This window comes from Nyctibius grandis, chromosome 3, assembly GCF_013368605.1.
Source record: "Nyctibius grandis isolate bNycGra1 chromosome 3, bNycGra1.pri, whole genome shotgun sequence".
Taxonomy (NCBI): Eukaryota; Metazoa; Chordata; class Aves; order Nyctibiiformes; family Nyctibiidae; genus Nyctibius; species Nyctibius grandis.
Window position 1 is genome coordinate 17,627,089 of NC_090660.1, and position 14,086 is coordinate 17,641,174.

Genomic DNA, 14,086 nt, shown 5'->3' on the forward strand with positions numbered 1-14,086 from the left:
TGGGTTGGACTGAATGAGAGGCTTGTGCCTTTGTACCAGGTTTTAAAGCTACCTTTTTAAAACATCTCTCGAATGGCATGGCTGGTCATTAGCAAAAAAAAAAAAAAGAAAAAGCATACTGAGTAACTAAAATTATACTCATCTCAAAGGACAACATATGCTAAATCAGCGTGATGGATTGACAATGTTTTCCAATATCCTTTTAAGTTAGCACCACCAGAGTACTCAATGGGTGGTGCTACTGCTGACTCAGCAGCAGTGGTACTCTCACTCCCACTCTATACTAAGTCAACACAGCAGCACACTGGAAGATTTGTATTTGTGTTAATAATATCCTTTCAGTGGGAAGTAAACCTGTGGGCTCTTTCACTGTAGTCATTCATGTTTCCATTTAGTCAGGACAAATGTTGGCAGGACATCAGTGCCCTGGCCAGATCTCAGCTATGTAAATGCATTTTGCTTTCCTGCAGTTTCAGTGTAACTTAGCATGTCATTGTGACTTTCCTACACAGTGTATTGCTCTGTTCATAAGCACTTGGGTTCAGGAGTAGGTGAAATGCTTGATGTCTAAACAGAACATTACAAAGTGCTCTGTAAAGGCTCTTGAGGGTCTTGAGAGAAAGACTTTGTGTCACAGAAAAATGGTATCTTCTGCTTTCACACAGTATTTCAGGATACAACTTTCCATGGCTGGTTTTCATGTTCATTTGTAGCTTATTTTAGCTATCAACTCTGTATAGCTCTTGGAAATCTGATTTCACTCAAAACTAACATGTTCTATAGTTCAGGTAGATCAAAAGAAAAAGCGATGTTTGAAGGAAACCTGTTCAGTTTCCCTGACATCTTCACGTATTTTTTTACCTGTATAAGCACTGTTTATTTACCTGGGAGGGAATCATTTCTGGTTCAGCCAGCAGAGCATTCTATTCAAGTTTTTAGCTCAGCCAGAGCAGGCCAGTAGATTTTAAACATGAAAGGTTTTTAAATGTCTCCGAACCTTTAAAAGGACTTCAGGAGATACAAGAAGCATGAGGAGGAGAAGGGTTTTGAAATCTGAGAGTGTTTTAATCCCTTTGGAGGTCTGATGTAATTTTTTTTAAACCTCTGTATGATTTAAAGTTAAAAACTGTAAGGAGGACAGGGGCACAGAAACTGGGAAGATAGTAAGAGTGCTGAGTGACTAGATACATGAACTTTTCTGTGCTAAGGAGGACTCTCTTCTGGGTGATGCCTCTGTCATAGTGTAATTGAGAGCACAGCACAAGCTTTTCCTAACCTTGTCAACTAAAAAAGCCCAGTAATTTATATGCATCACCTAGACTGGTTATAACAGATTTTGGTTTGTGCTATAACAGATTTTGTTGTAGGATAAGTTTGTATCGTCCTGAAATCTCAAATAGTTTTTAATTTTAAGAGAGATTAGTTCTTTGGGTATCTTTTTTCCCTTTAAAGCTTTGGTGTCTCTATTTTGAATACACGTGTCTCTATTTTGAAACAGAGTAGATGATAGCTGTCTGTTGTGTACCTCCTACGAGTAAGTTTGCAAGCCTCCCCTTGCCAAGCAATCCTTGCTGACATACTCTAACAGTATTTAAAACCTTATGAGTTGCCAGAGGGTGTGGTGAGGTTCCTGTATAAATATTACTGAGGCATTTTGCTCCACGCCTGCAGAAAGAAAAGGTGTGGTGAAATTTGACAGTACTGGCACAATTCATCATTCTTTACTATTACTTCTACATGCTTTGGCTTAGACACTGTAATTAATAAAGGCAGTGTTTGTCCTGAGAAATTCAGCTCTGTTAAGAAGCGCAGCACTTCTGAGAAAGGACTGATGTCTATATCTGAAAAGAGATAGTTTATCTGTTAATGAATAGGCACACTGTTTTCACGTATGCAAGGGTGCAGTTTTCCTTTGAATGACTCAGGTGGTGAGCATTTTTAAAGTATCCCAGGTAGCAGTTAACGTCAAAAATTTGAAGAGTGGCCTGAATTTCTCAATCATGATACACAGTACTGCATTATGAGTAATGACATATGTGTGGCTTGTGTGCACTTTAGCCGAAACTTGTCATTTTTTTTAAGAAGAAATCTCTCAAAGGGTGTAACTGTACGTCAATTGCACAGCTACTGAATCAGAAAGCTGATCTCTGCTTTGTGTCAATGGGAGTTTCCCAGGCTACAGTGCTATAGGGCAAGATGTGCCATGTTGTGGGATGAAGAATGTGAATATCAAGTCAATATATCTTCAAAACACATTTCTAAACAAGAGTGCATCCTAAACAGGAGCCTTGTGCTGATGTGCAAGAGCAAGGTATAGAGGAAGGGCTCTCTTCTAAGAAACCCATATAAACATCTGCTATTTTTTCATGCAGCTCAACTGCAAATATTCTTGCCCAGTGGAATGACCGGGGCTTTCACAAGGCAGTTGGTATTTTTGGAAGTTTCATCAGGAGAATTTCCCTGATACTCACTTGTGGAAGCATACTGGAAATCTCAGCTATTCACTGATGTGCTTGGCACCTGCTGGCCCTTTGTAGTTTCACACTTTTTAGGCTACCCTTGGGACTGATCTGAACTACCTGGTGAAGTGCACATACAAAGGCAGTAAGCCCTTGTCCTGGAAGCGAGTAACCCCAAAAAGGGGGCTTGGAATGGAATTTCCCCCTCAGACTGAGAAGTACCTTGGGTGAGTGGGAGTGTCGTTAGCGTCATTTGAACATGTCTTACCAATGCCTTTGGCATTGCAAGATTCTTCCATCATCTCTCATGTTCTTTGCCTGTTGCACAAAGGAGCTCAGTCTCTTGAGACCTGACATCCTTTTACATGGTTCAAGTTAGCAAGCTTCTCACAATAGTGACCAAGTAGAAATTAATGACATGATACACACCAAGTAAGACAAGATGATCTCATGTTCCTTTCTGCTCTCAGACAAAATGAGATGGAAAGTTTTGATTTTGTTTCTCAGGCTTTTGTGAGAGATGCAAAAGCATGAACTTGCAGGGTATTGCACTGAGGACCTTCTTTTAAAATATGCTGATGATCATCTGCTCTTCTTTACCAAAGCATTTCCAAGCTCTCTGGAGCTGCCCTTTCCAGTTGTGATTCAGCTGTATGCAGATCTTCATGGCTCCATTATCTTTTGGACTGGTATTTGTAGCTCTTTTAGCTCTTTCAAAGCCAGAAGCAGAACTCTCTTTGTGTAGTTTAAAACAAGTGCAATTGTCCCTTTCAGCTCCTTTTTTTTCTTCCTGGTCTATCTCGCTTCATTTTCTAGAGCTTTGGCTTTATCTTCCGAGGCTTTCTTAATACCCCTTGCTTATGTTGCTAATTCCTTGTTTGGGAACATAGACAGACCAAGCCATAGACCAAGACTAATTTGAGTTCAGTGGTACAGAGGCAACATCAGGCTAAGGAAAGTTAGCACAGTACATGCAAGGAAAGGCAGAGCACTTGCTCTCTGTTTGTGGCTGGAGAAATGGACCCTCACCCCACCTCCTGCAGATGCAGCTGAGATGCAGCTTAGACTCTGTAGTTGACACAGCCTTATTGCATGGCAAATGATCTCTCCAGGCAGTAGGAGTGGCAATGCTCTCCTCCCACTTTCATCCTTAGTCCCAAACCTTCCTCTCCTTGACGTTTCTCCTCTTATAAACAAGGCTTGACCCCAGCCCTGTCCTCTTCCCTCACTGCCCCAAGAAGTAGATAGAGATTGCTGAAGGGCCAGGACATGGTGAGGGTGGGGTGGTCAGCGCCTTGGAGAAGGGGAGTTACTGGACAGCAATGAACTGTGCTCAAGGGAAATGAGGCAGAATGAGAGAGAAAAGAGGGAAGAGGAAAGAGGAACTGCTCTTACACACAACCCTGTGAAGTTTAATGATTCCTCCTCCGCCCCCTTTGTTCATCTTTAATTCCCATATCTCTGCCTTCCTTACAGGAGCTCATCTGACACCTCACTATTCTCCCACTTCATATTGACCTCTTATCAGAGCCACAGCATTGGAATTTTACTGTGAGACTAAGAAGTCAGCCTTCTACTCTAAGAATTTTCTCACCTCCAGGATCCTGTTCCTGTCGTTTGTAAGGTGCCACTGATAGAAGTTCGTTGTTTGCCTGCATTGATTTTGGACTGTGGGTTGCTATTGCTAACATTTAGCATTTAGAAAAAGTAGGAAAGTGCTGTATGAGTTGAAAAAATAAAAGCTCAAAATTAGTTTGGAATCTTTTTTCCCCAGGAGTAACACGCAATTGTGTTTGCTCATGTCACAAGACAGTTAGACCGTATGGTATTAGAGTCTTTATCTTGAGATGTGTAAGAGTATAACAGTGAGGAAAGGGAGGCCAGGTACAAATGATAGCACATTGATATCCACATATAGCAAAATGGAGACAAAGTATAAAGTATGTTACTGGGACTAAAAATGTGTAGCATGAAGCTATATATAATCTCACCTTTGCTCTTAAGCATTGTTCACCATCCTAGGAATTTGCTGTTCACAGGGTGACTAAGCATTGCTTGGGATTTACAGAGATATTCTGTAGACTTTGGTTCAAAGAGGGTTAAAATGGAGGAGAGACAGTGAGAGCTTTATGGGTCGACCATGGGAGGATCAAAATGAAGGAACTGGTGGGGCTCATTCTTGCATGTGGCCAACTCATTTGGTGAGAGAAAGCTAAGTTGGCTGAATGGCTTACACTACTTCTACATTAGTGAAATTTGGATTTATATTTAAAAGGAAATTAATCAGAAGGTTGTGGATTTTCCAACCTTAAAGATATGCAACATTCAACTGGGAAGGGCCCTGAGCAACGTGGTATAGCTTTGAAGACCAGGTGGCTGTCAGCTGCCCTTTCCGACCCAAGTTACTCTTTAATTCTGTGAACTTCAGGAGACCAATTTTTGCAAATAACTGACTTTGTTCAACTGAGCAATATTACTTACATTCTTATATATTTCAAGAATTACGCCTGGAATAAACAATAAAGACCCAGGATCAAATTCTGTCATCTCTATGGAAATTCATTACATGAATTACCTTCCTACTACTCTAACACTACAGCCATGTGAACAAGTGTGGTCTTGTATCTGCGCAAGTCACTAATCCTTTGAATTAATTGTGTCTCTTTGCACATGTGAAATTACAAATATATATGGGGTGTGCTGGCAGAGCAGTAAAAGCCTCTTATGATGGGTCCTAAAGCTGTGAGTCTGAGCCTTCTTCCATACTTGTGCTGAAAGAAATACCCAGGGTAAAAGAGAGGGCAATGCAGCTGTACTTCATGACACAGCAGAGAGTCAAAGTCTCTGGGACATGGTGCTGACTATTTTGCTTCTTTGGGGATGAAGAGAGAAAGCTGTAGCCTCCTCTGTTGGCACAAAGGAGAGGACTTGTTCCATGCTGGGTGATGGAGGTCTGATATCTGTTACCCAGCTTGGGGCTACATCCAGGCCTGTCCTTTATGTGCCTGTAATTACAGAAGCTACAGTGCCTCAGGTGTGGAAGGCTGTTGGAGTTTTTAGCTGTTAGACAAGTATTTCTGTGTCTGAGATTCTAGGACTCCAGCATCCATTCCTCAGTGGGTGTGTGATTTGCCAAGTCCTAAAATGGTTTCAAAGTTTTAAGTCTCTGAAAACATAAAGTTCAGAATGTTAAGGAAGTGACTACTGAGGACAAGACTATGCCCGTTGCTGTGCTGGCAGAAGTCAGCAGAAAGCAGGAGGCTGCACTGAATCTATCTGTCTACATACACGAGTAGATGTACTTTTTTGCATCTTCTGTTTGTGAAGAAGTATCTTTTAATTGGTAAGAACTACAATGGCTTAGAAATAGTGCAGTTTTAGAACAAATCTGCTGAAAATTAAGTGTTCTGAGGATTTTAGGTGCCCTATTTCCATGACCAGCTCAACAGAAACTCCAGGACAATAGTGAACACATGGTTAACTCTCTTGCAATAAATTTCCCCATTTGTTATCTCCTGACCAGCAATTGACTAAGATATAGGAAAGTGAAGGAAAATATTTGAACTATTTATACACCAGTGAAGGCGGTGTCATGTTATCTTCCTTCTTTTGCAAGATCATGTTTGCTAACACCAAGTTATGCCCCCTAGGTGCTGCTAAAGTATGTGTTATTTTGGAGGGGGAAGTAGCCAGAACAAGTAGAACAAACAAAATACTGTGTTGGAACTGGAAAAACATACCACCACAGACCACCCAGCACTGGTGCCATGCTGTGCATACTGGAGTCAGGAAAGAATATAGCTTTCTTGCAGTAACTTCACTCCTCCAAACCCTTCTCTTTCACTCTTCTGGTACATCTCTGTGACAGTTCCTCACAGGTCTGTTTCCTTTCTTGTTTCAGTGACAAAGGGAAGAATAATTCATTCCAGAGAGAAACTATAATTTGCCATAGACATTGCTTCTTTTAGCATGTTTGTTCTCTTTAATTACAAAATAAGAGCCTATAAAGCTTTATAAATACACCATGAACATAACTAGAAAACTCATTCCCATTTCCATTCCCATATGTTCTCCAAGGCAGTGTTGTTGCCTCAGTGGGATGCAGATTCTGCACTTATCCAGCTGCTTTCCAAACTGCTTATCAACTCTATTTCAGAGAGACTGGATGAATCATGGTTTGTGCTGAAAGTGTTATATCTGACTAGTTTGAGTTGCATGCATGAGGAATTAAGGGTCATGCTGGTCCCTTCCTGGCAGAAAATTGGTCTCAATATTGTATCTTAGCCCAGAGTTAGGACAGATTCTCATTCCTCACCTCTCTGTAAACAATGAACCAACTCTGATAAAAGAATCATAGAATCATAGAATATCTCAAGTTGGAAGGGACCCATAAGGATCATCAAGTCCAACTCCCTGATCCTTACAGGACCACCTAAAACTAAACCATATGACTAAGGCCGTTATCCAGATGTTCCTTGAACTCTGACAGGCTTGGTGCCATGACCACTTCCCTGGGAAGCCTGTTCCAGTGACTGACCACCCTCTCAGTGAAGAACCTTTTCCTAATGTCCAATGTGAACTTCCCCTAATGCAGCTTCATTCCATTTCCTCATGTCCTATTGCTGGTCACCAGAGAGAGGAGATCAGCACCTCCTCCTCCACTGCCCCCCTTGAGGAAGCTGTAGGCTGCCATGAGGTCACCCCTCAGCCTCCTCTTCTCCAAGCTGAATACTCAGCTGCTCCTTGTATGTCTTGCCCTCAAGGCCTTTCAGCATCTTGGTCGCCCTCCTCTAGACATACTCTAATAGTTTGATGTCCTTATATTGAGGTACCAAAAACTGCACACAGTACTCAAGGTGGGGCCGTACAAGTGCAATGTGGAGTGGGACAATCACCCCCCTCCACCAGCTAGCTATGCTGTGCTTGATGCACCCCAGGACATGGTTGGCCCTTTTGACTGCCAGGGCATGCTGTTGACTCATATTCAACTTGCCATCAACCCAAATCCCCAGATCCCTTTCTGTGGGGCTGCTCCACAGCCTCTCATCCTCCAGCTTGTATGTGTAACACAGGTGCACTTGAAATACTCCAAATGAAATGCATTTGCTTAAACATGTTTTTATTATGAATAAAGGAGTAAAAGAGTACATCCACAAGACCCGTTACATATGGATACATGGAAAACAATTTGAATAGTAATATGCCATATTTAGTCACGATGATTGAGCCAAAAGGATTTAAGGAGAAAAATGAATTACAAGATTTCTATAATGCATCTTTAGAAAGTGAGGAAGAATCTTGCAGTATCAGGAGCACAAAGAAAAAGCAATTGCCTTGTCAGAGTAGGAATGGTTGGTGACAGTTTAGAATATAATGTGGGAGCTTTCGAGTGACTAATTCTAGAGGAGTCACCATGAAGCTCAGCCATCGAGAAACCTGGCTTAATTAGAAGGCTGCATTTTTTTCTATAAAACTTCTGTTGATAAATGGGGTTGTGTTTTTTCAGTGTGACAATTTGGCACTATTAGTGTTAACTTGTACCAGGAACACCTCTGTTCATGCTCATGCTTTCTTTGGGTTCAATTTTCATTCCCTTAACTCTTCATCTATGCATAAATAATATTACTCTGCTGAAAGGGAAGGCAAAGAGCCTCTGTTTTCATGGCATAATTTCTCTGACTTAACTTTTGTTGTTGTTGCTTAAATAAAGCCTTCTGGTTTTAGAAAGTATGGATGAAAGAGAGAGTATGTGCTTCTTTTTACCCCTGATACTGTAGTGCTTTGGGTCTTGCTGTGAGGGACAGAAATTCTTTCAGCTTTCTTCTCTTTAAGGGGAAAAGCATCTGCCAAAGAAGAGGATCCCATTGGTTGGGTTGTGCATGATCAAGAAGAGGAAAGGGTGGTCAACCCTAAACTCTTCAGAGACACTTGTAACCTCCATCCCAGCTCCTGTTGAGCTTACCACCTCACTGCCTGCTTCATAGATTTCCACAAGTGCCTCATGGACGGCTTCAGACATCTTCAGGCTCTCTGCTGAAGAGATGCCAGACAGATTGGCTGATGAGCTGAACAAGTCGGTCATACCTAAATCCATTAAGACAGATGTGAGGTTGTTTTTTCCCCCCATCTTCATACGTGGGAGGTACACTTTAATTTTCCTCTCTTCCATCACATTAGAACTGGTCCACTCCAAGAGTTTTTCATAGGTGATTGCGTTCTCAAGCTGCAAGGAGACAAGCAAATGAGATCTCAGGGATGAGGGCACAACTTCCTTTGTGGCAATGCGGTACCAGTGGTGGGTTTTTTCTCTTTTAAACTGACTGCTCTTGGCATGGCATTTTTTCTAGGTATATACAGATTAATGTATCTAGGAGAGGAAAGAAAACTATGACTCTTTCTTCTCTGTTCTGTCCTGATTTCTATTTCTTTAATAGGCTCACTGCCAATTAGTTTTCTTAATGAGATGGCTGCTCAGCAAAGTTCACCTAAAGCTCGTACCTATTTATCTTCTTTGCTTGGGAAATACATTCCAAAAATCGTTCTGTGGTTTTGAGTTGTAAGCTCTATCTCCATTTAAGACCTTGAAGTAACCAGGTGTTAATGGTAACCAGTATTTCCTCAGTAATAACTGATAGTTCACGTGAACTATCAGTTATTACTGAGGAAATGTAGCTGTGTTCAAATGCCTCTTCATTTTTATAATTTAGGTTCCTTGAGTTAGTGTACAAACATTTCAATGAACTCTCATTTATAACATAACTTTTCCTAGTCAGACTAACTAGTCCTGCTAATGACAATATCCCATGCCTGTATTCTGTTCATATCAACAAAAGTATGTCATGTACATTTTACTTTCTGAAAATGCTTTAACCATTCCAGTACCCCTCATATTCAGTTTTTAGATAGTTTAATTTTTGAAGGTATGAAGGAAGCATGTTGAACACTGACAAACCAAACAATAATTGCAACTAGTAAAGCTAACGTGATCTTCCCAGGAAGGTCCTCATTGTGCAGGAATGGAGATATAAAACCTTTGGTGTTCAAGCTGCTGGAGTAACAGCTGCTTAGCTGAGAAGAATCCGTTCCACAGTGACCAATATTTAACCCACTAAAGCAGTTCCTTAAGCAATACATGCTCGGCACAAAGAATTGCAGGAGCACTGAGACAGCCGCATGCTTCTATGCAACAATACCATGTTGCCGGTGTTCAGATCTGTGCTGGTGAAGTGTTTTAGGATAACTTTATTGTGAAGGGCTTTGCAGCACCTAAATTTCACTGTGTTTATGGTTTTCTGAAACCCAGATGCCAGGGCCATACCTGCTTCAGGCCAGAGACATCATCAGGCAAGATGACCAACATGCTCAGCTCTCCACTGACATATGGAAGCTCCAGGATCTTAATTTTCTCAGAAGCGATCACTGCCACTTTAAATGAACCAATCTGATACATCATCTGCACAGGTTTGCTTTCTTGCTGCAAAACCAAATAAGATAATATAGTTTTCACAAATACTATTCTTAGAGTGTAGAAATGTCTACTTATGGTTAAAACTACTGGTTGCTCTTGTTCAGGAAAATTGTATAACAACTTGTCTACTCTCTTCATAAATTCTAGAAGATAAAGATGACACCTTTAAGGTGATTTATGCCCATGTACCTCAGTCATTCTGAAAGGCACTGCCTGGGTGTCTTCATCCTTAAATGCCTTCTCCCACATTCCTTTGAAGTAAATGGCATTGACAAGGACCATTTCAGTCCGGGGATCCACAGAGCCCGGTTGAAGGATATTTTTGATCATTCCTTTAAGAATGCATAGGAAAAGAGAACACATGTATATAACACATCTATGTATAACACATCTTACTTGGCAATCACAATGTTAAATGAAGGGTATAGAATTTGTGGGGAGGAGGGTGTAGGGCAGGGACATTATTTTGGTTTTGCAGCTGTAATCCAAGGTTAATTTGCTCACCGCTGTTGACAACAGCTGTTGTTTCCCTCTCTGTAAAGAATTATAATGAGATATAAGACCCAGAGATTTGCTTGTTACAAAATGAATAAACCTGTATATTTTGTGACAATGGGAAGAACCATTGGAACCTTTTATCCCAGGATGGTCTCCAACCCAAGCAGTAAACATAAATACTTGCTTCAAACCAATGTTGAAAGAAGATGTCTATATAAAGAAGGTAGCAGGAACAAAAAACAGAATTTTACTCTACTTTCTTCTTGTACTTTGTTCTTGTTTATTCTTCAGTCCTCATGCACATAGCAAGCTCTGCCCTTAGTCCTTTCACACCAGTAGCTTAATCATGGCCTGGTTTTCTCCTTCAAAGTATGACACCACACCAGAGGCTGTGTGATTGTGAATATTTTCATTTCAGTTAAAATTTTATTTTTTATCTGTGTTTACTGTTCAGGCTATGTGTTTCAAGCATGAGGGAAAGGAATGTTTTGAGGGGGCCAGGAACAGACTAGAAGAACGGAGGAACCGTTCTACATGGAGATGTAGTGGGGCAAAAATCCAATTGTGGTATACCTCTTTCTATGCATTTCATACACATCCCTACCATTCCTTAACTCCATGGTTTTCCATTGCCCTTTACCTGTTAAGATTTCTCAAGTACCTTACGACTGCATACCCTACTCAACAGGCACACAACAACTCTGGGAAGCTTGAGGGTAAAGCACACTGATCAAAGGATATCCAGATTCTCAACATTAGTGTCAAACCACTTGTCAGTGTGTACAAAGCATATTCTAGTGCTGTCCCTTTCAGCAGGACTAGAAATACTACACACCTGCAAAGCCCTTACAGATATAGAGAGTCCTCTAGAAGGACTGTGTCTGAGGAAAATAATGCCTATTAAATGATAGTTTCATATCTGGGAACTGATCTGTTATCCAGGAGAAGGAACAGAGGGAGAGGTTTTGTTTTTTTTGTCTCCTGACTTAAGCATTCTCATATGCTGTTCAAACATAGTGGCAGACAGGAATATACCTATGCTGATACTTGGCTTGCTCTTACCATTTGTCTGACTTTCAACCCAGGAATTGATGAGCTCTCTGGCTTGATCTGCAGCTGTTTGAAAGCTGATCATTTCCAAGCCTCCTTTATACAGTTCCTTCACACATTGTAAGTATTCCTGCAAAGGAAGAGTATGCAGTTTCCAGATCAGAATGTCAAAGCATTTTGCAAATATGAAATGCAAGACTAATTAACAGATATGAATAATCTGCATATTTATGATAATTAGTAAGCCATTAGTCTAGTTCATAAGCATCTTAAGATTTTACATTCATTGCTTCAAGCAAAAGTATATGCTCACTTTTAAAAAAATGTTTTCCAGAACTGGAGTTTGATCCCAAAATGGCATTCATTTCAGTTGAACTGTGGGATTTTTTTTTTATTTTGTTCACTTTTTAACTTTTTATTTTACAATGGTGTTTTCCTTTAATTTCTAATTAAATGTTCCTCTCAATGGGAAAACTTAGAATATTTTTAAAAACCTGAAGTTATTTTTCAGGTTTGTTTTACAAGCTGAGAAAACAGTTGAAGTTAACTCTTTCCAACAAAAGTTGCCTTTATTAATTATAACTTGACACGATTGGATCATGATTGTACTTTGCACAGACATCTTTTTGGCTAGGCACCAAGACCAGAGAGGTTTAGGGCTGTGATAGAGAGAAGTTGTGAATCCTGTCTTCCTTATGGAAGAAAATTTCTTTAGCAGAACCTAGACTTCTGACAGTGCTTTTGGATTACAGAATGGTACAGCTTTGACAAGGGAATACACTCAGATCAGATCTTAGAGCAACTCACCGGTAGGACTGGGTACGTCTCCTCAGCATAAAGTCTGCTGGCAAAGCTGAGTGAATAATTGTCACTTGGCTTGGTGATTTGGGTGAGCATGTCTTTAAGTGAAGTGTGGATGCTTACAGATGTGCCGCACTGAATCATTGGCATGAATACAAATAAAAAGACAGGCGATGTTATTCTAGATTTAGTACTTTGTAGGTTTTTCATACTATATGAGAATAGAGTAGTTAAGACACTTCTGCTTACAAAACTGTTGTTCATCTTGTGTGTCTTGTTGCTATAATACACTGATGTAATAATTTTCTAATATATACAATTCTGTGCTGCTTGTCTACTGTAATTTCCTCATACCTCTCTCAGGGGGACTCTTAATTACCCACTACAATAATCTAGCTCCAGCAGATCAGGTAGGATTTCCTCCATTCACAACCAGTCCCATTTAACCAGTAACATCCAGCTACCTTGCCTAAGTGTACAAATATCTATAATTTTCCCTATTTGCCCAATATTATGGTCCAGGGTTTCATCTTAGGCTTGTTCTGAATCCTCTGTTACCTCCCTTCTCTCTCTATTCTTATGAATGAAATATTCCCCCAACTGCTGGGTGTAGAGCACTAGCTGCTCATCGGAGAGGGGTTGGAACTGCTAAGAGACTGCTTTATCTGCTAGATTTTGCTCCCAGGAGAAAGTGACATAGAGAAGGAGATGAAATTATTTCTGTACCTGAGATTCAATAGTCTCTCCAAATCCTGTGATTTTATCAAAGTGAACAACCTGTAATTGAAAATAACAGTAGTTGAAATAACAGATATGACAAAAAAAGGTTATGCAACTGAGATTAACACATGATGTTTGAAGTAAACATATTGGCTAACTGAGAAGCTGGATGACTCAAAAGGTGCAATCCACCTGTACCATCTGTGAATAGCTGTGCCTACTGTTGCCTGCTTAGATGATCTCTTTTTCTATTGAACATCTAGAAATCAACTCCAGTGTGTGCTATTAATAATACTAACTTTCTTCCAGGTAACAAGCCAGCCACTCTCTATGAAGGAAGTGAAAGCTGTTGGAAACTCATGTGAAACATTTTGCAGTCTGGAGACACGTTTTGGCTCTTTCTCCAGAGATTTTATCTACTTTCCTTACTCTAAACAAGGGACCACTGGAATGTGTTGTTTTCTTTGAGAATCCTACAGCTAACAATGATAAAACTAAAATTTAAATCCAGTTTCAAGATTCTGCCTGCTACATTTGTTTAACACTGTGGGAGTTTGAGGTGACCGCAGCTTTTGATAACTCTGGATCCAGATTTTTTAGCCTCTGAGCTATGCAAGGGACATTATCATATAATTAAGTGCTATGGCTGTACTGAGCAGCAGGAAGGTGTAAATCCTTAATGGTAGCCTTACCTTATCTATCTGAGCCCTGGTGTTTTCTCGTGCACCTAAGTAGACCATGGACAGAGCCAAAATGATGCCCATGGGGGAGTAGATGATGTTCTCGTTGACATGCTGGCCTTTAATCTCCTTGAATACATCAAAACAAAATTCCGTGCTTGCTGCACCGATGGAGCCCATTGTGAAAGCAGTATTGTCTAGAACAAACAGCAGAAGTACAATGACAATGTAATGATGGAATACTGTGCAAACACAGCACAATGCACTTTAACAGTAATTTTTAGGCAATGAAATATAAACAAGTAGTTTTGAAGTCATTCTGTGGTAACATGCCTATTGCTATGCTCACCTCTCATGCATGTTAGAAACTCTGTATTCATAAATCTATTTTTTTCTGCATTTGTATTCAG

The 14,086-nt window shown here is 40.4% G+C and overlaps 1 protein-coding gene across 1 annotated transcript; it reads right to left on the reverse strand.

Annotated features, from left to right (window-relative positions):
• Positions 1–8,286: 8,286 nt before the first annotated feature.
• Positions 8,287–13,856, reverse strand: LOC137660820 (ovalbumin-like). The gene is made up of 7 exons (XM_068395909.1): positions 13,689–13,856; positions 13,003–13,053; positions 12,283–12,411; positions 11,488–11,605; positions 10,117–10,259; positions 9,778–9,933; positions 8,287–8,682 (listed from the first exon to the last, which is right to left on the reverse strand). Exons 1-7 carry the CDS (start codon positions 13,854–13,856, stop codon positions 8,287–8,289), a joined length of 1,161 nt encoding a protein of 386 aa, XP_068252010.1.
• Positions 13,857–14,086: the final 230 nt, after the last annotated feature.